This window comes from Diplotaxodon limnothrissa, linkage group LG23, assembly GCF_057381915.1.
Source record: "Diplotaxodon limnothrissa isolate DT_005_m linkage group LG23, D_limnothrissa_male_GT1.1, whole genome shotgun sequence".
Taxonomy (NCBI): Eukaryota; Metazoa; Chordata; class Actinopteri; order Cichliformes; family Cichlidae; genus Diplotaxodon; species Diplotaxodon limnothrissa.
Window position 1 is genome coordinate 3,078,742 of NC_140617.1, and position 24,027 is coordinate 3,102,768.

A 24,027-nucleotide genomic window follows, 5' to 3' on the forward strand; every position below is an offset into this window, starting at 1 on the left:
TGGGTAAACCATTTTGGATTTGCACAAGGCGTCAACATTTGACAGCTGATGTAGTTAGAAGAGAAAAATGATCATAGAGACAAATAGATAAAATTCAAGAAAGAAAATGAAAAGATTTTGTTGAAATTGCTTAAAGACATTAAACGTGTGGAAGCGTGAGGCAGAAAAAAGGAGGATGAAACAGAGAAATCTTCTCAGAGAACGTCCGCATCTCTCCTCAGAGCCTCAGTGTGTTATAGTGAATCGTGAGCTCAACTGTTCTGCTCCAAAGGCTACATGTGCTCCACCTTGACCTTCACCGTCACTGTACAACAAAGACACAGGACAGGACATGGTGTCAGCAGACAATTAAAGTGATTCATTACTGACTACGATCTAACACCGGAGGTTTCACATTAACAAGCTGATTAACTGAACATCCACTTCCACATCACCGTTTTCTCACATAGCCCACCACACCACTTTCCCAATGGACAGCCTACTAGACTGGTGATTGAAGCCATGACTTGTGATCAGGAAATAGTTAATAACATCAACAGACAACATCGCAAGTGGGACGACGATGATAGCACTGTGCAAGGTCAGACATTATGGCACATTAGCAATCTCCTCAGAGCTTAATGGAAGAAGAAAATGGAAAATAAATGGACTAGGACGTGACAGGCCTAACCATGAACCAATCTGTACAGGCTACAGGCTCTTTGCCAGAAACCCTGACTCCAACCATTTATCAAGCTCTAGTTGGAAGAAGAGGTGGTTCCAGAAGAGGCCCTCTGTTTCTAATGCTATCAGGGGTGACATTGTGCTAGAGAAGTCCTCAACGAGGATAAACTTGATGATTGGAAATTTGGCAAGGTGGACTGAAACTGGGGAAGACACGCAACTGCTCGGATTCAACTGATGCAGGAGGTTGGAGGTACCACACCTACACATACAATAGCATCTGTTTACTCAGTTTGTCAGAAGACTTGAAGATAAAGTCGGATTCTCTGTGAATGTATATATTAATTATCATGCCAGATACATCAGTCTGACTTGATGGTGCATAGCCAGCAAGTCATCCTCCTTATTGATTCAGGTGCTGCACACCTGAATTTCCAACTCTTCCAAAAGTTAGTATTAACTGTGTTCATGCTCTCATTGCATCTGGAGAAGATGCGAAAGAAAATTTGACTTTAGTCTTAAGTGTAATGATGAATAAGAGAAAATCTAAAACTGCTTTTTTATTTTTTGTTATGATCCACCGTTTTGTATTTGTCTCTCTTCTGGAAACTGTTAACTCACCTTTGTGCAATTGGCCGTAACGTTCCTTCCACTTAAAGCTGAAGAAATCTCTCATTGGATGCAAGATAACTGCACTAAGTGTACTTCTGTTGAATGCCTCTCATAATTAGTGTTTGTTCAGCTTGTTTGGATTTTTTGCTTCCTTTGACTCTCTCCGCTCTCTCCTGTGCAGTTGCTTCCAGTCCTGACATCTGGCCCAAGAGAGAGAATCCTGCTATTAATCTTCTGTGCTATTTTTTTTTCCTGTGGAAAGATTTCAGTGGATGTTATGCATGCCCATCTTCCAGTTCACATCTGAAATAACTGCCTTGCATAAATCCCTGTTTACCTCCAAGTGCCAGAAGGTTCAGTGTACACCTGACTCCCAGAAACAGTCTCTGTTTTGTTTCTCATAAATACTGCTATACACTAACAATGCCTCTTCAATACAAAAACAATAGCATGCTTTATGTATGATACACAATGAGGACATTGAACCCATTCGGAGTTTTGAGTCAGATGTTTATGTTATATTATAAATATGATATACATGTGTAATTAGTGAATGCTTAAAGAGAAGGAATGATTTAGTGGTGGAGGAAAATCGTCATAGCGCCACTGTCCAATATATGTTTATATTTCCGAGTACACTTCAAGCAGTGTCGCAGTGAAGAAAGCGAGATAAGCATCAGTGTGGAGCCCTGTTTCATAAACAAAAAGTGAGCTCCCACTTTAAAGTTTTAGGAAAGGACACAACAGCAAGCAACAGCATGGCTTCACTTCAATGCTTAAGATCTTATCTGCAAAACAGAGGCTACAGAAATTCCAGATGGCACAACAGCTACAAAGGTCTAGAAAATGGGGGTTTTATTTTTACATTATGGTTTAATTTGCCATAAAACTTTACAAGAAATATCATCATGTTGATTGCAAAGTATTCTTTTCTTAAGTGAAGTCTTCTTCTTCTTCTTCTTCTTCTTCTTCTTGCTCCCTTTAGGGGTTGCCACAGCAGATGTAAACTTGATATTCAGCATCTTTTGCCCAATATATCCACTATACCGCCTTCGTACATGTCCAGAGTATCAAATTTTTGCATCTTGTAATGAAGTATTTTAAGATTAAGCTGCTTCTATGTGTCAAGTGGACCTTAGAAGGTTCCATATCTTCTTATCCTGCTTTCATATACCGTAATCTTTTAGACTTGTTGATGTACAAGTTCTCTTTTATTACACAATATTCTAACTGTAGATAGATAACTCTGTATTAGTAGTCCAGGATTACAGTCCCTCTTTGTCAAAGAGCATGCAGACTGCTGTCATGCTGTTTGCACTGTTGTCTTATCTACCTTTGCAAAGGTAAAACAAAACTCATAAAGATAACCTGGTTGTGTGCACCTTAGTTTATTTCACATTTCCACAACGCTTTGTCTTCAAACCACTTAACTTGAGTTGTTGCTTTCACATACTCATTTCTAATCTTGTCTATCCTGATCACCTCTTCTTCTTCACCTGTGTTGTGAACTGTCTGTTGCTTTGAATGGTACCTCAGGTATTTCAAATGGCTTCTGCTCCCTGTGTCTTCAGTATCTCCCTGTTATTCTAACACATGTATTCTGTCTTGGTTCTACTGACTTCCATTCCTCTTCTCTCCAGAGCATACCTCAACCTCTCCAGGATCTCTTCTATTTGCTCGTTACTCTCTTTACAAATTTCAAAGTCAACTGCAAACATTATAATCCATGGAGACTTCTGCCTGACCTCATCGGTCAGCCCGTCCATCACCATTGCAAACATGAACAGACTCAGAGCCGATGCCCTGTGTAATCTCACCCCAGCCTGAACACATCTGTCACTCCTACCACATGCCTCACCACAGACTAGCTTTGCTCATATGTGTCCTGTGATTGTTGTGTTTTCTCTGTTTTCTTTGTGATATTGTAGGGTCTTCACCTTACAATAGAAAGCATTTTGAGGCAATAACAGTTGCCTCAAGGCAAGGTTGTTGTGATTTAGCGCTATATAAATAAAACCAAATTGAATTGAATGTCCTGCACCACCTTCACATACTTTTCTGCTACTCTTTACTTCTTTTCATGCAGTATCACATTCCTCTCTTTACACCCCATCAGATGTTTTCTTCTGACCGTAGCTATAGTTCTCCATCAACACTCTCAAAGGCATCGTCTAACGCTCCAAAATTGTTTTAAACTATTTGGTTTAAAAGCTCACTGATATGGCGATGTCTTTCCTAGATCAATGCTTCCTAAACATCACTGTTACGGCCCTAGCTGGGCCTCCTGATACTGCCCTTGTGTGGGTGTGGTGTTTTTCTCCGCCTCCTCCTCTTTTGCTCCACCCCTCTGTCTCTCTCTTGCTCTTCTCTCTCCCCAGGACACAGCTGCTTCTGATTAGCCTCGTTTGCCACCTGGGCCCAGTCAGCTATCACCTCTCTGAGGTCATATAAGCTGGGGATGAGCTGTGAACAGGGTGGGGTGTTCTCTGGTGTCTCTGCGTTGTGTGTGGTTAGCCTGCTCAAAGTGTGGAGTTGTGGAAACAGCATAGCTGCTTTGCGTGAGTAGTGTGGGCTTGTGGGCCTTGGCAGCAGTAAAGCCAGCTGCTGTTAGTGACAGGGTGAGCTTGTGGGCCCCTGGAAGTACCTCCTCGTGGTGTGGAGTTTTTGTTTGGTTGTTGTGTTCTTTGTTGTTGCAACCCTTTTTCTCTTTTTCCAAGTGTTATTGGTAAAACGGCGTTGCCGGCTCTTTATGTTAAGATGATCTATAATAAAGACTATTTTATTTACTGAAAACACTGGTCTGTTTTCCTTTCATTCTGTTCTGGACTCATTTGTTACTGGTCCCCTCACTCACATGCCTAGACCCTTTCGGGGGGAACGTAACAAAGTGGGGGCTCATCCGGGATATGACTGGAAGGAACAGCAATTGAGTTTTAGTGAGTTGTTTGCCGGTGGCTTGTTTAGTTGTATTGTATCTGCTGCGCTCTCTCTCCAGTTAGCAAAGGGGAGTGTCTAGCTGAGCGTAAGCTCCTCCTTCAGGCACTCATTTTTTATTTTTCCTTTGTTATTTTCGGAGTCATCCCGGGTGGGGATTAGTTCCCTGTCGGGGGTAGGCTTGTCGGTGCTTTGTGCACTTGACGCTTAGCCTTTAAAGTTGCCTCGAGCCTGGTACACTCCAGAAGCTAACTAGGCTAAGATTTTAGTAGGCAGGTCTGGGGAGAGGGTTGGCGGTATTTTTATTTATTGGTTAACCTGTGGCCACACTTTTCCTGCCTGTTTCTCATTTGTGTATTGGAGGTGGTGCTTCTTTGTTGTTATTGTTAGCCTCAGGTAGTTTTTGTTTTAGAGTCAATGGCTACCTTTGATATTGCAGTGTTTAAGGGTGAGCGTGGTGCAGCGTCTCAGCCCGTTCTGCAGGCGCCAGCTCAAGCTGTAGGTCCATTGGTGTCGACACCTGTTGATCAGGGGCTGCCTGAGGACAAACCCATGACAGTGCCTCGCTTCGAACCCCTCTCCATTGAATCAAGTGAAGGCTCGAAGCTGGATGCTAAGCTCCGTGTCCGTCTGGCTCGTCTCCAGCTGGAGAAGGAGCAGCGTGAGAGAGAGTTCCAGCTGAAAAGGGAGCTAGAGCTTAGGCGTTTGGACGCGGAACTGGCTAGGGCTAGGGAGGTTGAGCTGATGAAGGTGGAGGTGGAGGCAGAGACAGCTGTGAGGTTGCGACAGCTGGAACTCCGGCAGGTTTCCCTTCCTCCGACTGCCTCCATTCGTCAGGCCGACACCTCGTTTGACGTAGGGAAAAACAGTCGTCTGGTTCTGATGTTCCGTGACACTGAGGTCGATAGCTACTTCGAGTCGTTTGAACGAATAGCCACGGCCTTGCACTGGCCACGGGATTCGTGGGCCATTTTGCTCCAATGTAAGCTGGCGGGTAAGGCTCAAGAAGTTTGTTCCTCATTGTCAGCTCAGGACAGTCTGAATTATGACAAGCTGAAAAGTGCCATCCTGCTAGCTTACGAGCTAGTCCCAGAAGCTTATAAGCAGCGATTTCGGGGGCTGAAAAAGGTGCAGGGTCAATCCTACCGAGATTTTGCAAGGAAGAAAAGTGTGCTTTTTGATCGGTGGTGTGTGTCCAGCGAAGCTACTGACCTGGCGTCGATGCGTGAATTAATGCTGGTGGAGGAATTTAAGAACTGCATCTCCGAGCAGATTGCAGTATACCTCAGTGAACAGAAGGTTTCCTCATTACAGCATGCTGCAACACTGGCTGATGAGTTTGCCCTCATCCATAAAACCAGTGTCATTAAGCACGACCGACGCGATGACCTAGTGAAGGTTAGTGATGTGCCAGCTAGACAGTACCCAAAGGGTGAGGTACTTGTGTCCCATTCCAAGGCAAAAAGAAAGTGTTTTTTCTGTTTAAAGTCTGGCCATTTAATAGCAGATTGTGGGGCCTACAAACAGAAACAGTCAGTCTTGGGAGTTAGGAGTGTGCCAGCTAACAAAGTCAATACAGGTGTGGTTTCAAGAGCCAAAACAAAGCTCTGTTTCTTCTGCCACAAACCTGGCCACCTGATTGCTCACTGTTTGAAAGAAAACTCAAAGCAAAATCGATCACAAACCAACAAAGTTGCCAGTCCTAGGCAACAATCGGCGCATAATTGCTCAGTGGTGTCATTCGGTCACTGTCAGAGATCAACTAATTGTAATCTGCCACCTGTTGACTGTCTTTCGGGTCCAGATGACCTGCAGTGTGACCCATTGTGTACGACACAAACACTCAAACCTGCACCTCTGGGTAACCCGCATGCCTTTCGCCATGACCTAGTGAAGAAGCATCAGAGAAGTGATGCTGTACGGCCTTTTAGCTGCCTGATGGGTCCTCCATATGTGATGGCTCAAACACCTGGCTATCACTTGAGACACTATGTTGAGGGACTTGAGCCAACCCCGTTCAGTGTTTTCAAACCCTCAGAAAGGTCTTGGCAGAGTTGGCAGGGTATGCGTGCATGGTAGGTGATATGTTTAAAAGCTGGGTAGGACGTTCTGTGACAAACCACGGGTTTGTATATATGGGAGGGGGTGTTACGGCCCTAGCTGGGCCTCCTGATACTGCCCTTGTGTGGGTGTGGTGTTTTTCTCCGCCTCCTCCTCTTTTGCTCCACCCCTCTGTCTCTCTCTTGCTCTTCTCTCTCCCCAGGACACAGCTGCTTCTGATTAGCCTCGTTTGCCACCTGGGCCCAGTCAGTTATCACCTCTCTGAGGTCATATAAGCTGGGGATGAGCTGTGAACAGGGTGGGGTGTTCTCTGGTGTCTCTGCGTTGTGTGTGGTTAGCCTGCTCAAAGTGTGGAGTTGTGGAAACAGCATAGCTGCTTTGCGTGAGTAGTGTGGGCTTGTGGGCCTTGGCAGCAGTAAAGCCAGCTGCTGTTAGTGACAGGGTGAGCTTGTGGGCCCCTGGAAGTACCTCCTCGTGGTGTGGAGTTTTTGTTTGGTTGTTGTGTTCTTTGTTGTTGCAACCTTTTTTCTCTTTTTCCAAGTGTTATTGGTAAAACGGCGTTGCCGGCTCTTTATGTTAAGATGATCTATAATAAAGACTATTTTATTTACTGAAAACACTGGTCTGTTTTCCTTTCATTCTGTTCTGGACTCATTTGTTACTGGTCCCCTCACTCACATGCCTAGACCCTTTCGGGGGGAACGTAACAATCACTCATTCGTACAGTCCCATTTCTATTCTTAATCATCCTAATTTGCTGCACATCCTTTACTGCTTGATCTCTTAGGCTAGCCACTCATTGCAAGTCCTTTTCTCCGTCCAGCCTCACATACGACTCACTATAAGCCTTTTCCTTTGCTCTTGACACGTCTCTCTTTGTGGTATGGAGACTCCCAGTACTCCTGTCTAAATTCTTCATTTCCCTGATTAGTTTCCATCACCACTTCAGCTCTTCTTTCCCAGCTGTACTTTCCTTCCATATTCTTCTCCTTAATACCTTACCCACCCAGCAACTCCTTATTACTCATGTTTCCTTCACCTACATGCCCACTGAAGTCTGCTTAAATGACTACTATCTCACTCCTAGGAATACTCCCTACCTCGTCATCCAAATTATTGTAAAAATCATCTTTCTCTTCCAACTGACACGTTGTGAGGCATATGCACTGACAACATTCAGCAACACCTCTTTGGTTTCCAGCTACAAAGTCCTGCTCTGTCTGAAAACCTCTTCACCTCCACAACACTATTCACATACATTCCTTTTCAAGATTACCCCTACCCCATTACTATCTACACCATTGTTTAACAACTTGAATCCCGTTTACCTGGTGTGCTGGAGCCAACATTTACTAGACACTTTAACAGACATAGTCCCTATTCTAACCTACAGATCCCTCTTTTCATCTCTCTTGCTGCCTGCAAACATGTCTTCCACAATTTCATCTTCCTTTTGTCTTTGGCCAATAATAGCACAGTTTGTAGGAAATCTCATTTTTTAATCCACATTTGGTTTGCCAAAGATTGCTATGTCGGACGCCCTTTCTGACACAACCCTCCCTGAGCCCTGGCTTGGGACCAGGGTTCTCCCAATAAGTGATTGTCTGCCAAAAATGATTACAGATGCTTGTATGTGTTATGGCTAATATTCTTATTGATAGTGGTAAATATGCTGCAATAAGCTGGGTTTATTAAGAAGAAATGACCCACTTTGCAAGTATTCCTATGAATCTGTATTACTGTCTCTACTCTGTGAACAATCTAGTGTTTTTCGGACAGATAAAATATAATATAATAGTTGTTGCAATTTTTGTTGTCATCTTTCCCAGATCGCTCTTGAAGTAAGTAAATAAATAAATGTTTAAGCTTGGCATTAGGCATGGATAAATAAAAGATAAATAAACATCACTCTGCCATAAACTCAATGTATCTTCCACCTCGTGAACAGATTTTCCTTCTGACTCAAAATAACTTGATATCATTCACAAGAGACATGTTTGACAGATTAGGATTCAACAAGTTATTAATAATCTTTTGGCACTCAGCACTAGGAGTACGCTGGTTTGTGACCCTACTCCGTTGTTGTTGTATTTGTTTTTGACAGTTTCTCCAACACACAAATCGAATTTTTGGAATGGCAATGAGTTTTATAAATGTTAAGCTATAGGCAAGGCAAGTTTATTTGTATAGCACAATTCAACAACAAGGTGATTCAAAGTGCTTTACAGAGACATTAGAAACAAGAACAAATAAAAAGCATGATTTAAAATTGATTAAAACAAGCAAATAACCTAACTAACTAATTAACAAACAAACAAACAAACAAACAAACAAACAAAACAGTATATAAAATCAAAACAGATAAAATCAGAACAGTAGATAAAATCAGTAGTTAAATGTAAGTTTTGAAATTTAAGCTTAAAGTGTGGATTTGGTGCTTTATTCAAATGCAGCTGAGAACAGGTGAGTCTTCAACCTGGATTTAAATAAACTGAGTGTTTCAGCTGATCTGAGGCTTTCTGGGATTCTATAAGTAGAATAGAATAGAATAATCCTTTAATTGTCCCACAAGGGGACATTTGGTTGTAACAGCAGCCAAAAAGACGCATATACAAACAAACAGTACACAGGACACGGAACAGAAACATACACAATTTTTACATCAAGGACAGTGGTTACACTATACAGAGAGTACTGTACAGTTATTAAATTAAATAAAAATAACTACAGATAAGAGGCAAAGCAGGTTGTAGTGCGAATCGATTAATTAACATATTGCAGTTACAGCGCAGATGTGAACATCTATGTTTGTTGGGAGCAGATCTGATTGTACAGTCTGACAGCTGCAGGGAGGAAGGACCTGCGGAAACGCTCCTTCATGCATCTAGGATGCGCAGTCTGTCACTGAAGGAGCTCTGCAGTTCAGCAACATTAGTAACATGTTAGTATGTAACATGTAACATAGTAAGTAACATGTTAGTATGTGCATGTGTACAGAAAAGATCGACAAAAGTGTAATTGTTGAAATTCCTGTCTTTTAACTTCGTCTCTGTGGGCTCCAAACCAGACTTGAACGCTTTGCAGTTCAGCAGATCTCTGATTGGTTGAACTCATTGAAAGCTAAGATTTTAACAAATGACAATGAGGGTAGACGAGTCACGTGGGTCGTAACGTCACGTCCGACTCAAACTAGGCGCGCGCTATCTTTAGTGTCACGCAGATTGAGTTACCGATCCGCTTGGTCGTTTCAGTCGTTAAAAACGTAAAATGACAACAATTCAAGACTTCTAGGAACGCTGGTGTGAATTTTTAACCTCTTAAAGAGAAGCTGGACTTGTATCTGCGGTAGGATGCCATACGTATTAACCATCGAAAACATTACCTGTTTCCGTTAGCAAAACATGTCAGTAAACAGACAAGCTAGCTGACGCTTTGCACTCAGTGAATTTATAACGCTAGCTTGTTGTACAAAAGTACTGGTAACGTTGTCTTTGCAGGCAAGCCTGTCTGCATGACATTTAAGATATTTATAATACAATTAGGCAAAGCAGAGTAACTGAAGTAGGGAAAGTTGTCTATTTGTAACTGATCAGAATGGATATAAAAGGAATTTCCTTGAATAGCTAATTGGTAAGAGGGCTTGGGAGTCATTTTCAGTGACTGAGTCAGTGATAACTTGAATGTAAAAAAATCTGTTCCCTGGACCGCAGTGCACGTCTTTCATCATGTCCCAGACCAACACTTCTCTCTTGGACGAGGTGGTGCAGTGGAGTCAGGAAACCTGTCGCCAGGAACTCAAGTCTGTCCTGCCAAAGCTCACTATATCCTCTCTAATGTTTGTTGTTTCATCCAAGTTTCAGCGTTGTAAGCTTATGGTTCATAGTGTCACCTGTCTCCATTACAACACTGGAAAAATAACCAAAAATAACATTAATCCTGTAGCTGAAATGATAAAATAGGTAGGTCGGCATTATATTGGAAATCACCCTGTAATGCATTTTTTCCCCTTAACTGTGTTCACTCTTTGCATTGTCAGTCTGACAGCTGGGATGATCACATACGTGAGTTTCCTAATTACACACTTAATAATTACAAACTTTGGTATGACTTGCTGTTTAAGTATAATATGACACCATTACAGGTATATTGAAGATAATTACAGACATGTTCCTCCCTCATATTGGTTTGCCAGACTTGGAGGATGAATGCTTCTCCAAGATCTTACCAAAGGTATCCTGATAATTGCATAATATGTGAATACCATCTATGGCATTTGTTAAAAAAGTGCTCTTTTATTATCAGATTGTTGATACAAGTAACTATTTTCTTTTGAATAACTGCTTTATTTCCATATTTTTTCCTTAAAAATTTATTTTTTTAATCTTTTTGAAAAAAAATAAATCTCAAATGTTTTCAGGCTGTGACGATGTTTGACAGCATGATGAAAGAAATCATGGACCAAGTCGGTGGACTTTCAAGTCAAAACACTGAACTTTGTGCCTTACTGAGGAATATACTGCAGGTATTGCAACACACTGCATTTGAAAATGGTACAGTGGAACCCATACAACTTTTTACATGCCATATAATTTGCATTGCTCTAAATTTTCTCCCAAATGAAACCCTGGATTATATTGTGACAAGAGTCTGTTCTCTTTTTCAGGCAATGATGCAGATAATTGATGCGCTATCCACTTGTGTGCGTCATGTTGGCTCATTGGAGGAAGCCCCTGACCTGGATTCTATCCGCTCGCTACCAGCTTGTATCCTAAAAATTCTGAAAGAAACATTTCAGCACTGCAAGGTCAGAATATTTAGTTTGCTGGTAGCTGTTATCTTTATAAATCAGGTGTTCTGTGAAGTCACTGCATGTGTTTTAGTTTTATAACATTAATATTAATAACCAAGCTGACTATGTTTTAGTGGCTGCTGAGAATGTACTAAGTGGTTAATTACAGAAATGTTTATATTACAGTTATACACAGCTAAATGCTGACGCTAATCTGAGAAGTGCAATTAGGATTTTTAATATTTGTTTCAAACACAAAAGCTGTCAAATTTAAGTGGTTGAAAATAATTCTAAAGAACATTCTTAAGTTTTTCCTCATCTTGTTTACACCAAATGTGTCATCAGTGCAAGAAATTGACTGAAAACAGATTTGAAAAGCATCCCATCATACTGCAGCAAGAAATATAACCACTTAGCAATAGGGGTGGGTTTTGATGATCGATTTATCTATTAAAATTGATTCTGGCTTGGATAACGTGATATCGATTCATTAAAATCCTGAATTGATTTTTAAATATAAATTTATTTTGCCCGAAACGCCAGAATCTCAGGTTAAACCTCACAAAATTTCTACAACCACCAAACAGCTTAAACAGTAAATGAGAGCAGGTACACGGATTCTGCACAAAGACGTAAACACAAAACGCGGACCCAACGCATCCGAATTTGTGAGATGTCGCTTTTCTCACCCGACGGCACTTACACGGACACGCCGTCGGGGCTGAAAGCCGACAGCTCACTGATTTTGAAGCGTCGGTGGGCGCTTTGTGTTTACGTCTTTTTTGCGCTCGATTCTGAAGCTGCAGGTTCTTCAAATAATATTGACTGAACCAGCAGCCAAAGACGATCCAAACTACGCTTCACATAAACATCGTCACAAATTTCCTCTTACTTTTGCTGCTTTGCTTCCACCACGATAAAATCACACTTCATGTAGAGCTCTGTCTCTTTCGCTCTCTCAGGAACAGTTTCCCATCTAAAAATCTCTGTTTTTCACATTATTCGCTTACTTATTACCCACCAGTCTATGGTGTCTGCCGCTGTTTTTTGTTGTTGTTTTTTTTTTTACTTACTTCCGACAAGAAAGCCTCATTTCTGCTGTTCAATACTGAACAAATGTAAACTTTTTAAAATTATGCAAAATTGCAAAATGCTTAGCTGTGTCTCTAATCAAGCCTCTGTAACTTTGCTCTGCTTCACTTCATTTTTGACTGCACAATATTTTTAAGGTCATCTGCTATAAAAACCCAGACCAGGAAAACCGCCTTCATGTTTTTCTGTGTTTTATCCTCAGTTACTTTGACACTAAGGAATCTGCTGTGATGCTCACACCTTTGATAAAGTCTCACAAGTGTCAGCTTCCTTTTTATAGATATAAAAATATCGATGTGTACTGATAAGTGATCAGAATTATAATATTTCTGACTGAGGCAAAATTTCCCCAATTTGAATCGAATCGTCGATCGAATCGATTCGGGACCTTGTGAATCGGAATTGAATCGATTTTGGAAATCAGTGACGATACCCAGCCCTACTTAGCAATGCAAAAGAACACAAAAGGAGTTACAGTTAATTTTAAATTGATTTATACCCCTAAAGAGCTTTATCTGAAGAAAACAGAATTGATCAAGCATATTCTGTCTGTTGTCCACAGGACAGTGAGGTGGTCTACTGTGGCCGTCTGTCCCTTGTGGCTGACTTGCTCCAGGGATTATTCAAGGAGGCTTATTCACTTCAAAAGGGTCTTTTAGAGCTGCTGGATAAGATCTGCCTTGACAACAGCGCCTCAGATGAGGACGTCTCCGATATTGTTACAGGTGTGTTCAGTTGTCTGTGCAGGTAAACATCACTATGTGTTTCATATTTTCTCACTTTCTGTGCTCTTGAATCTTAATGCAATCTTCAGTTCATTTGACATATTTTTCATCTTCGTCAGTGATTCATAGTCTGCTGGATATCTGCTCTGTTATCTCCAACCTGGATGTAGCATTGCATGCAAACACGTGGAAGTTCCTCATCAAGTTAGTGCAATCAGTGTCATTAAACTTTACAGTTAACTCAATGAATTTTTAGTTTTAAGAGTTGGGCGAGTTTATTGGTTGTTATAACTATTTGAACGGGCTGTTATTTTGTTCAGAACGAGTCTGAAGTACCAGTCATTGGTTGAGGAGCATCTACATCACAGTGAAATCAGCAACAGCCTTGTTGACAACCTGCTGACATCCTTCCACAACTGTGTGGAGCTGGCTGAACAGATTAAACATGCTGGCCTACAGGTAGAAAACCTCTAATTATAAACATATGTATATTGCAATTAGAGCTGGGCGATAGAACGATAACGATATGTATCGCGATATAACTTTTACTCGATAGAGAAATTAAGCTATCGCGATAGACCTCGCCGCTCTTGTCCTCAAAAAAAAAAAAAAAAAAAAAAAAGGTCAGCCAATCCAAATTAAGTAGCGCAGAGCCGAACCAATCACAGCCACAGCGTCACGTCGCGTGACTTGTTACGTACAGCACAAGTGCCAAGCCGCACGTGTGTTTGTTTGGGAAGCAGCCAGCGCGTAATGGAGGAAATGAGTGTGCCGACTAGAAAAATCAACCGAGCGTGACCGAAGAGAAAACAGATGATGGTTCCAATGCCGGAGAGATTGTCAAACGGAAGAGCCATAGAAGTTCCGTAGTGTGAAGGTATTTCGGCTATTTCAAGTCTGACAAAAAACAGAGTAGCGTGCACTGTAAATTGTGCCGAAAGCAAGTCTGGAAATACAATGAACTGGTGCATGCGTCACACTGTGCGCCATGTTATTGTTTCGGTGAAATGAATTTCTACAATACTGTTACTGTTAATTCTACTCTCTGCAGTGTTTAAATGCTTACATATACACACAGTTACTGTCCCTCCACACATACGACTCGGTTCTGCTTCTATGCCCCAGCTTTGTTTACTTTTTCCCACCGAGGCTTCTAGACTTCTGATTGGCCAGCATTTCGGCACGGTTAGGAATCTAGCGCCACCTGCTGCTTTGGCATGTTCATAGCAGCGTTTTCCTTCATTTCTGCCTTTATGTGTGGACGGGATTATTTTTTAAAACGAAAACGGAAAATCTCCGTTTTCAAAAATACCCGTGTACGTGTGGACGTAGCCTCAGTCTCTGACTGGAAGCGCTAATTCGTCATTCGGCTTTTGTCAGACTAAAGTAACTGTTAAAACTGTTTGAAAAGCTCAGCTATACAACAAGGAGAGATTGAGAATTTCCTTTTAGTTCTCAGTTTATTTGATATTGACAAAAGTTAGTCAGTTTTGTCTGTTCTTCTGTAAAACAAACTAAGATTTATTTTTAGAATTAATATTTTGTTTCTAAGTGGAATTGACAATTTAGTCTGTTTTGTTTGTTCTATTTTGAAACTTAAACGCTTTAGCGGCTGCCTTTTGTGTAGTTTGCAATATTTGCCTTTATTTATCTGAAAAAGTCTCATGTTCCTTAAGTACATCTACCCTGTTGAACTTATTATGGGAAATAAATATTTAAATAAAAACAAGCTGCTGATTATTTCACATTTTACTTGTGAGCAACGGCACATTTAAATCTTACAAATATAGTTATTTGGCTTATATCGTGATAGATATCGTTATCGCCTGAAATGAAAAAAACATATCGTGATATGAAAAAATCTCATATCGCCCAGCTCTAATTGCAATTCTCTCTCTCTTTCTCTTTCTCTGTTTACCTCTAAAATAATGTCAGTTTGTATTATATGCAAAGATTGCAGCTCAGCATATTTGTGTCTTTAGTGACTTGATGCCAACTGGGGTCACAGCAATGACAGAGAAAATGCTGAGTGTTTCCTGTGCTGTAACCCTTTGTACTTAAAGAAGGACTTCGGCTTCTTTATAAAAGTGTAGGGTCACCACGGGGACCTTTTGTATTGATGCTGTTCTCTTTTTATAGGAGGCCACGCAAAGTCCAGAATACAAGCTGTTCCAAAAAAGTGCAAAGATGTGCAGATTTTTTGCTAACACTTTGATTCATTACATAAAGGTAGTTAAAATTATGATTTATTTCAGGTGTTTTTTACAGCATAAAAACGTTGGGCTGTCTTGTATCTTATCTCTAAAACACATTTCTTCTTTTTATCCTTTTAACAGGAGTTCAAATTTTTTCTAACAAAATCTTGTAGCTGCTTCCATCAGCTCTACCTCCAGATCACGAGGTATCGGTTGTTTACATGTCATTTAAAAAAATAAATGGATACAAGTCACAGTTTTTAGTTTATGTTTAATACTGATTATAACAATGTGGCTGGTGTCTTTCAGTAAATTCCCTCCCAGCTTGTGCACTCCAGAACTGCCCATAGCTTTGTCTCAGGAGCTAAATGCAGCAGCTCTTGTTCCCATGGATGCCTTCCTGCTTCAGCTGTTGCCTTTAAGACCTTTTGCTGAAGCTGTCCTCCAGCAAGACCTGCGTAAGTGAAAGGTTTATCTTCTTGGACATTTTCATGATACAGTAGTGACTTTTTAAACTCAACAATTACAGTTTGTGCACTAATGACATTCCACTGGCATATGACACATAGTATGCTGCTCAAAAAAGGTCGTAGGAACACTTTTTAATCACGTTATACCATCAGGTCACTTACATTTCTGTGATATTGATATGGTCAGTTAAGAAGTGAATTGTTGAATCAGTTTCAGCTGATTTGATGTTAATGAAATTAACAGAGGTGCGCAGAAACAGACTTCATGAGGGTGGCGTGAGGGCCCAATGTCACCACGGTTGCTTTCAAAACTTTAACTGAAAGCTGACCTTTGTTACATTTGTATTTTGTTGTGATGTCGCTATAATGTTTGTAGATGCTGACTGTTAGAGATTGTACAAAATACTGTCTGCAGGTTTAAGTCCTGAACATGAGCTTCCGCACTGTCTGTTGCTGGTGAGCGTCATGGGACAGCTGGCCGGCCAACCTGAGGAGGTGCTGCAGCTTTGGTATGCAGGGAATCAGTTTTCAGAAGAAAATATCAGGTAATGGTTTTAATATGGTAATAATGGTTTTAATGGTAATAATGGTTTTAGATGATTTAATGAACAGTAAAAACTTTAAAACACTTGTTTTATTGAAGGACTTATTAGTAAAATTTACTGGTTTTATGAGTTATTAATATTGATCTATTATTGACTTGTTTGGTTCACAAAGTTAATTGTACTTTTCATGTTTTCACAGTGCAATTAAATGCAACTCCAGTGTAGCTGAATAATTATGAATATCAATTTAGCCTTTACGGTTTTACTATCAATTTATTTTTAATATGCAGTAATGTTATAATAATTACATCCCACATGGAGCAATCTCTTTTAAGCTGTTAGGAACAAACAGTATTAGTTAGCAGCCTTGGAAAAGGTCACATTTATGTGTGCTGAATTTAAAGTAGAAAATAGCTTCTTTTGTTGTGTAGTGTTTTTATGTTCTTCAGTGTGTCATCTTTGTCCCTAGGCTTCCTCTCTACCAGGCCATCTTTACTAGTTTCCGGCGTTGCTATACTGAGCGTAAGGTCCCAGTGCTGTTGCCTGGGGTGATGTTGAAGGGTCAGGCACAAGTCCAAGTCACTCTGCATCAACACATCTGTGTGCACCTCTGTGCCAGTGTGGCTTGGCTTCCACCTGAATACTTCCGTGTACTGGTGAGGTCAACACAACAACACACACTGTTTTAAGCAATACTAGCAGAATGGCTCTTATACTGTTCCACTTAATGCATAAGGGACACTTTAAAACTGTTAATCTGATGTAATGTTTCATTTGTTGTAGACTGTAAATGTGAAGACCACAAGGTAGCATACAGTCATGGGAAAATAAATTACATTATTTGTTAATATGGTGTGACATATCAGGAAGTAATAATAATAATAATTAAAAGCTAGTACTTAACAGGTTTAAAAATGAAATACCTGAGATGAACAGCACGTGACATTACACCACAGCCGTGCAGTCTGGCAAAGCAAACCCAACTCATCACTCCTTCACTTGTGCCTGACAGCTGGTGTGAAGTGAGAGTGCTGTGATGCTGTGTTTGGTTTTTACAAAATGTGGTGCTTTCCATTATGATCAAACATCTCCATTTGGTTTGGCTTGTCTGTCCAATGCACAGTTTTTCAGAAGTCTTATGATTTGTTCAGGTGCCGTTTTCCAAACCGAAGCCATACTGCAATGTTCTTTTAAGAGAGACACTTTCTCAATATTAAACAAACTTGCTTAGTACATACTTGTTCAGCTCTTTTGTAACTGTATTTCTGTGAACTTTAAAATGTAACGTGCCGACTGAGGTTTGAAGAGTTAATTGAATGTAAATTCTGTGTTCTCCAATAGTCCACAGCACAGCACCGTCTTCCTGTATTTACTTTTGTTGCTCCCGCCCCAGATACATCTGGCCAATGAGCGGTGGGAACATTCTCATGTGGTTTGTAGTGATGCATTTTGGTTCGTGTGTGTGCGTGTGCGTGTGTGTGTGTGTGTGTGTGCGCGTGTGTGTGTGTGTGAACAAAACAAACCACAGGTAATAAGACATTCTAAGGACCAAAATTATGTTTGCTATGCACTGATATATAGAACCTTAGAATTGACAGATGATACCATGATTGTATCATTTTAATCTCCATCCGGTAGTCCTGGGAATAAATCAAACCCAGCCTCTGCCAAGGAGTGAAATATGTTATTTATAATAATAATAATGGATTGCATTTATATAGCGCTTTTCAAGGTACCCAAAGCGCTTTACAATTCCATTATTCATTCACTCTCACACACTGGTGGAGGCAAGCTACAGTTGTAGCCACAGCTGCCCTGGGGCTGCCATATCACGCCATCGGCCCCTCTGGCCAACACCAGTAGGGTAAAGTGTCTTTCCCAAGGACACAACGACCAGGACAGAGAGCCCGGGCATCGAACCGGCGACCTTCCGGTTACAGATGTGCTTCCCAACCTCCTGCACCACGGTTTATACAAGCTGCTTCTGTCAAAATATCAACATGTTTAATACAAACAGAACTTACTTGAACTGTGGGTGCAGTACTCGCAAACAACAAGGACGTTATTAGCTTGGTCAAGAAGAAAGATTTCAGAAAGTATCCAATCAGGACAAAGCCTCACTTGAACCTAAGCCTCACTTGACCCCAGACCATACACAACAATTTCTAAATGGGTGATTGTGCCAAGTATTTATATTTAAACATACTAACAATAATATACAGCAATAGATCTACTTTTACAGTATACATAAAAAATAAAGTAAAATAGAATAAATTGCCAAATAAAAGGATTCGTATTTAAACTAATTTTTATTCTAAAACATATGTGATCATAAGCTCTTTATATTACCGTAATTGTCGTGCTATAAGCCGCTACTTTTTCCACAAGCTTTGAACCCTGCGGCTTTTAGTCAGGTGCGGCTTTTCTATGGATTATCCATGATTTTTGTCATATCGTAAGATGATTTGTTTTGTTTGTTCCGCTGTTGTACGGTACTACGTTGCCTGGCGGAAGGGCATGTGATCAGACACACAGGGGTTCAAGAGTGGTGTGTTGGTCACGTGTCCATCCGCCAGACAACATAGTGCCGTACAAGTAGCGCGAAAAACAATGCGAAAAGCAAGTTATGCTCAACTCCACCGGTGGAATCTGACAGCGTGGAAAAGTGTGAAAACATCAATGATCACCAACGGATTTCGAAGGGCTGGACTGCTGCATGATGGAGAGGAGGACACCGCCACGGCCCTTCTGAGGGTGTTCGACTCTGACACTGACAACGAGGATTTCTTTGGTTTTGAAAGTGACAACGAAGGAAAGGAGCTGAGAGTGGATGACGAAGCCACCCTGAGCCTGTTCGTATCCAACACTGGAGAAGAGGACTTTGGTGGTTTTAGTGGGCAGGAAGATGGTGAATGACTGACTTTTCTTCTTGTTAAAGCCGTGTCGCTGCACCTGAGCCTAAAAGGTAGTCTGAATCTATTTTTCTGGTGTGCTGTAGGTTATTGTTATGTACTACATTTGTTACTCATTTATGAAGCACAGTACATGTTTCCTACTTGTAATTACTGCTACTTGTACATATACCTAAAAGGTTATGCAAATATGTACCCGTAACTTGTTTTTCAAAATATTAATAAAAGGGGGGTGTGTCTCCAAACAGCCATCTCTTTCCTGACAATTCCCTTTGTGCATATTCTCTTACATATGATAAGTCAACATTGAAACACCTGCGGCCTTTAGTCAGGTGCGGCTAATGTATGTACAAAACAGGATTTTCCCCTGATTTTAGCTTGTGCGGCTAATATTCGGGTGCGCTTTGTAGTCCAGGAAATACGGTAATCACTGTTAAAGACTGAAAATACATTATTAGGTTGTGTGTAATCTCGTGGTGACCATTAGCAGTGTGTCACTGCAGGATTTCCCTTGATTAAAAGCTTGTTATTCTTTTGTGTTTCTGTGATAGCTCAGTATTATGCGTGTTTTTTGTTTTTGTTTTTTTTTTCAATTTTCCCACCCTTCTCCGGTTTATCTGACTTCCCCTCTTCTTTATTTCGTCTTCTCAGGAATATTGCTTGGTTGAAGCTGTACTTCAGGCTGATACTCAAACAGCTGTGTTGGCAACAGATGTTTGGTGCTTTACAGCACGGTGAGAATGAAGAGTAATGTTACTTTTTGGGTTTTTTTGTTTTGCTATGAGGGACCTTTAGACTAATTTCAGATATTGCTTGTAAAGATTTTGTTTATTAATTGAATCAAATGCTTTTTTTTTTTGGTCTTTTAAATCTGTGCTGACAGGTATGGGACAGCAGAGCTTTGCCTACATCATGTCCTCCTTATTGCTCAACTGGTATGTAGAGACCGGCAAAATGCACAACGCACAAACATATTGATTTGAAAGTGAGACGTCACAGCAGACAGTACTTCACAACATTTTGAAACTAATGAAATAGATTGGAGCTGATAATAATAACAATTATTAATTAATTCAATCATAATAATTCATGTGTCACTTTCAGTAGTGCACAGATCTAAATGCAGTTGCGGTAAAGGAAAAGAACACACAAGATTAGGAGTGTAATCCTACATCTGAATCTTGCCTTCATTAGTTTGGAGAGTCTCAAATACTTTAACTATGGCCCGACAGCCCCTCTCAGTCTTTGTCTCATGCATCACAAAAAATAACGTCTCAGTTGTTTAAACAGGCAGATTGTCAGATTAAGCTGGACGTCACAGGCTAACCTTTCTCTTACCTGTTTGTTTTGGTGCTTTCACTCAGCTGTTCATCACCCCTCCCTGCTGCTCCCCTTCTTCTCTTTCAGGTGAAAGCATGTGCCACCGATTGTTACCAGTCATCACATCTGGGCACGCTGCTAAAACGCATGGTTTTTCTAATGACGCCGAACCATCAGGTTAGAATCCCCAGGAGCAGTGGGGAAAGATTTCAGGGAAATATGAATTATGCTAGAGAGACAGCCCACACTGTATTAAAGTAAATCACACAAAGGCTTTTGCTTAATTTACAAATAATGAAATACATGGATTCATATTTAAACATTAAAATGGTTGAAAAGCTGGTGTTTTTTCTTATTGGGGCCAATTAGAGGCAAAGACAAACATGTAAAATGCTGGACAGCAGAGCAGCACTGATGCGTTACCGGAGTGATGAGCAACATTCTCACATATGAGTTTGTAATTGAAGTCCCACATTCAGTCGAATTAAGATGTAGTCCCTGTGTACAAGTGAATCCTTGTACCATCCATATAATTTGGAGTAGAGTGCCATTTTCTGGGTTTAGATGATACTTAAGAAATCAATAGAAACAACTTCAATGAATAAAAAAATAATCTTAATAAATAATGTCTTCTCCCATAATCTTATGTATTTATTTTCACAGATGGAACTGGTGTCACATTTTCCACCCTCTGAGATGGAAAACCTTCGAGTTTGGCACCATGTTCTCCTCAGAGCTCTTTCTCAGGACATCTGCCGGCAAGTAGTGACAGAAATCACTGGTTTAACTCAAAAAGTGCTGGCTGACTGGCAGAATGGAGGATACAAACTGGGACAAGTCGGCAAAGTGGTAAGGACAACCTTAGCAGTGGGATGTAATGGGAGTCTTGCACCCCATCGCTGAATCTTTTTAGCATGGTTTTATCAAGTGAAGGCCTTTTATTGTTTGTGCAAAGGACAAAACAAAAGTCAAAAATAAACTTGCACTCATTCATCCTTATTATTATAGCCTTGCATGCAACAAAGACAGAGTTATTTGATGTACAAACATTAAGGCTGCAGCCTCGTTTGTACTTGTGCCGTGACGATGGCAGCTTGACTATAAATATCAGCAATAAATGATGTTTGGACTGTGATAACCTTTTTCCTGCAATAGACTGTTAGTGACCTTTCCATTGTTGGCCTATGAACTCAGAGCTTCCAGTGAGTAATAGTTACGCAGCTGAGATTAACACAGAATGGTTAATGGTTGTTTTTATTACTGATCAGTCCATGAAAACATAATCTTGTGTGAATTTACAAAGTTCCTCCTGTTACCAGAATGCAGTGCTGATGTCTCTCCTATCGGTGGTTCGAGGCCAGTCCTCTCCCGAAGAGCCGTGTGTGTTGTCTTCTGTGAGGATGGTCACACAGCTCTGGTTACGAATGAGTCCAGACCAGGTAGCAAACAGTACACGCACAAACAGGTGGAGTAAATGAGAAGATGCAAGACCAGTAAACTGTAACCTGCCATGCTGTAGTTGCAGACCCACCCTGTGCTCCAGTGGACGCTGCAGCTTCTCTTGTCACTGTCGGCCATTTTAGTGAAGCACATTGAACCTCACGTGATTTGTCAGGTGCGTTGTTGGCCATCACGTTAACATTTAAAGAGGGCAGAATAAATTTATTGATGTGTGCGTCTCTGTGTGTGTGTGTTATCCCAGGCTCTGGTGTGTCTGGATGCTGTGGTTTCTCAGAAGTGTGCAGATTGGTTACTGCTGGCTGCTTTGGAGTTTCTCTGCTCTCTGGGGAAGATTTTTGTCCCTCCTGACAGCCAGGTGATAAAAGACTTTTTACAAATGATGATTTTAATTTTGGTTTACTTGTCTTTCTATTGTCTTCTTTAGCCTACTGTTGTTGCTTATAGTTGCTCCTAAAGCTGTGAGCCTGCAAGATAGATAGATACACACATTTTGTTGTATAAAGGAAAGTTCGTGATAAGAAGCAAATGATAATAACCATTTTTATTTTCTTAAAATAAAAATAATAGAAACAAATTAAGCATTTTCTCAGTTATGACCCGTTTTGGTTCCAGAGTCAAATTCTTCCGAGGCTGAGTGGCCTGTTTGGAGTCCTTTTGGCTGACGAGTCTTGGCTGTTGCACCAGCACACCCTGGAGGCCTTTTCTCAATTTGCAGAGGTATTAATTTATAAGTCTAACATAATTTTCATATTACATTAAATTCATACACTGTTGAAGCTTAAACGTAACCTTGATATATCCTTCTGACGTCAAAGAATACAAACCACGAAGAAGTAATCTCTCAGAGTTTGAGTGTCGAAGAAACCAAAACCAAAGTGGTTAATTATCTTAGCAAGGTAAGGGAAATCTATTATTTGTTCATGAACATGTATATAAAAACGAAGCATGGTGAAGTCGTCATTTCTTTTGCTGCAGACGGTGAATGCGCAGGAAGGCAATGAGTTACAGCTGGAGAGGCTCAAACATGAGACACAACACATCAAGCAACACAATGAGAAGCTGGAGTGTAGCAAAGAAAAGCCTTTCAGCAAACCACCTTCTGAAGTTGTTCCAGACTCAGAGGTTAGTTTAATCAACTTGAAATGTATTCAGTGTTTCTGAATATGCATGTTCATGCACAGTCTTGTCTCACATACACGTTTCATATTAGTAGTAGCCGGCTTATATTAATTTAAAGCTACCAGAGCATAAGGAGACAGTGCACATTGCACAAAAGCAGCCTGGATTCTCATATTTTATTAGATGTCAGAGATGATCAGAATCACTTTTATTTTGCTAAGCATAAAAAACCAAATACTTTGTTTAGCAGTAAAAGATTTGAGTGAACGCATCCAACTTCAATGTGACTGTTTGATTGGAAGTCAGCTTTGTCAGATATTCATAAATATGGTAGTGGGTAAGATTTGTGTTTTTGATATTTTTATCACAAGATTTTGCTCCAGGTTCAAACTGTGTCCTATGAAGTACTATAGACCATGAATCATGTTATATAAATAACAGTTTAATTAACAAGACCTTTATCTTTTTCTTTAACTATTCATCCCTCTCAGCCATGCCCTAAGAGAGCTCGACAGGAGAACAGCGCAGAGCAGGAATACAGCCGCTATATCCAGACAGCTGAGAGTGCTTTAAAAGCCCTTCAGGCTCTCACTGATGGTAAAACTAACAGTAGTGCACCACCTCCACAGTGGCTGGACTCCAGACTACAGGAGCTCCAGACTCTCCTAACCCACATCACTACAGTCAGACCCAGCAGCTCGAGATAGTTTTTCATCTCAGGGTGTTTTCTTTCTGTATGGAAAACCCACATTTTAAAAAAAATGTTAATCTTTGTTCTTTTTTTTTTATTAAACCCGTTTCTGAAACTTGAAGCATTTCATTTCTTTTAGATATAGCGTCGATCGTCTTTCCTGGGTGGGTCGCTGTACTGTAAAACAAAACAGTAAACACATTTGATACAGTAAGTTTTACTTTATTTCACCATCAACCCAAAAGCTACTAATAAATTATGCAATTCTGATTTCACATTCATTCAAAGTGCAAGCCTTCAGTTAATCAAACTGACTCTTTTTGGGAAGACCCAGTATCTCCGAAACGTTTCTTTATGCCACTAGTGAAAATAACCCATAAAAAAAAAAAAAAAAAAAAAAAGCAGAGCAGATGAAACAGGATTACATTCACCTCTGAT

At 40.5% G+C, this 24,027-nt stretch overlaps 1 protein-coding gene across 1 annotated transcript; it reads left to right on the plus strand.

Annotated features, from left to right (window-relative positions):
• The first annotated feature begins 9,530 nt into the window (after positions 1-9,530).
• On the plus strand, positions 9,531-23,640 carry firrm (fignl1 interacting regulator of recombination and mitosis). Its single transcript, XM_085347600.1, has 25 exons — positions 9,531-9,615; positions 9,981-10,091; positions 10,292-10,331; positions 10,412-10,500; positions 10,688-10,792; positions 10,934-11,074; positions 12,714-12,876; positions 12,996-13,080; positions 13,197-13,335; positions 15,016-15,105; positions 15,213-15,277; positions 15,381-15,529; positions 15,957-16,086; positions 16,556-16,742; positions 19,650-19,732; positions 19,882-19,933; positions 20,406-20,495; positions 20,982-21,167; positions 21,638-21,757; positions 21,838-21,933; positions 22,021-22,134; positions 22,392-22,496; positions 22,595-22,675; positions 22,755-22,901; positions 23,390-23,640. The coding sequence occupies exons 2-25, from the start codon at positions 9,996-9,998 to the stop codon at positions 23,603-23,605; spliced, it is 2,769 nt and encodes a 922-aa protein (XP_085203726.1). The 5' UTR covers positions 9,531-9,615; positions 9,981-9,995; the 3' UTR covers positions 23,606-23,640.
• The last annotated feature ends 387 nt before the right edge of the window (positions 23,641-24,027 follow it).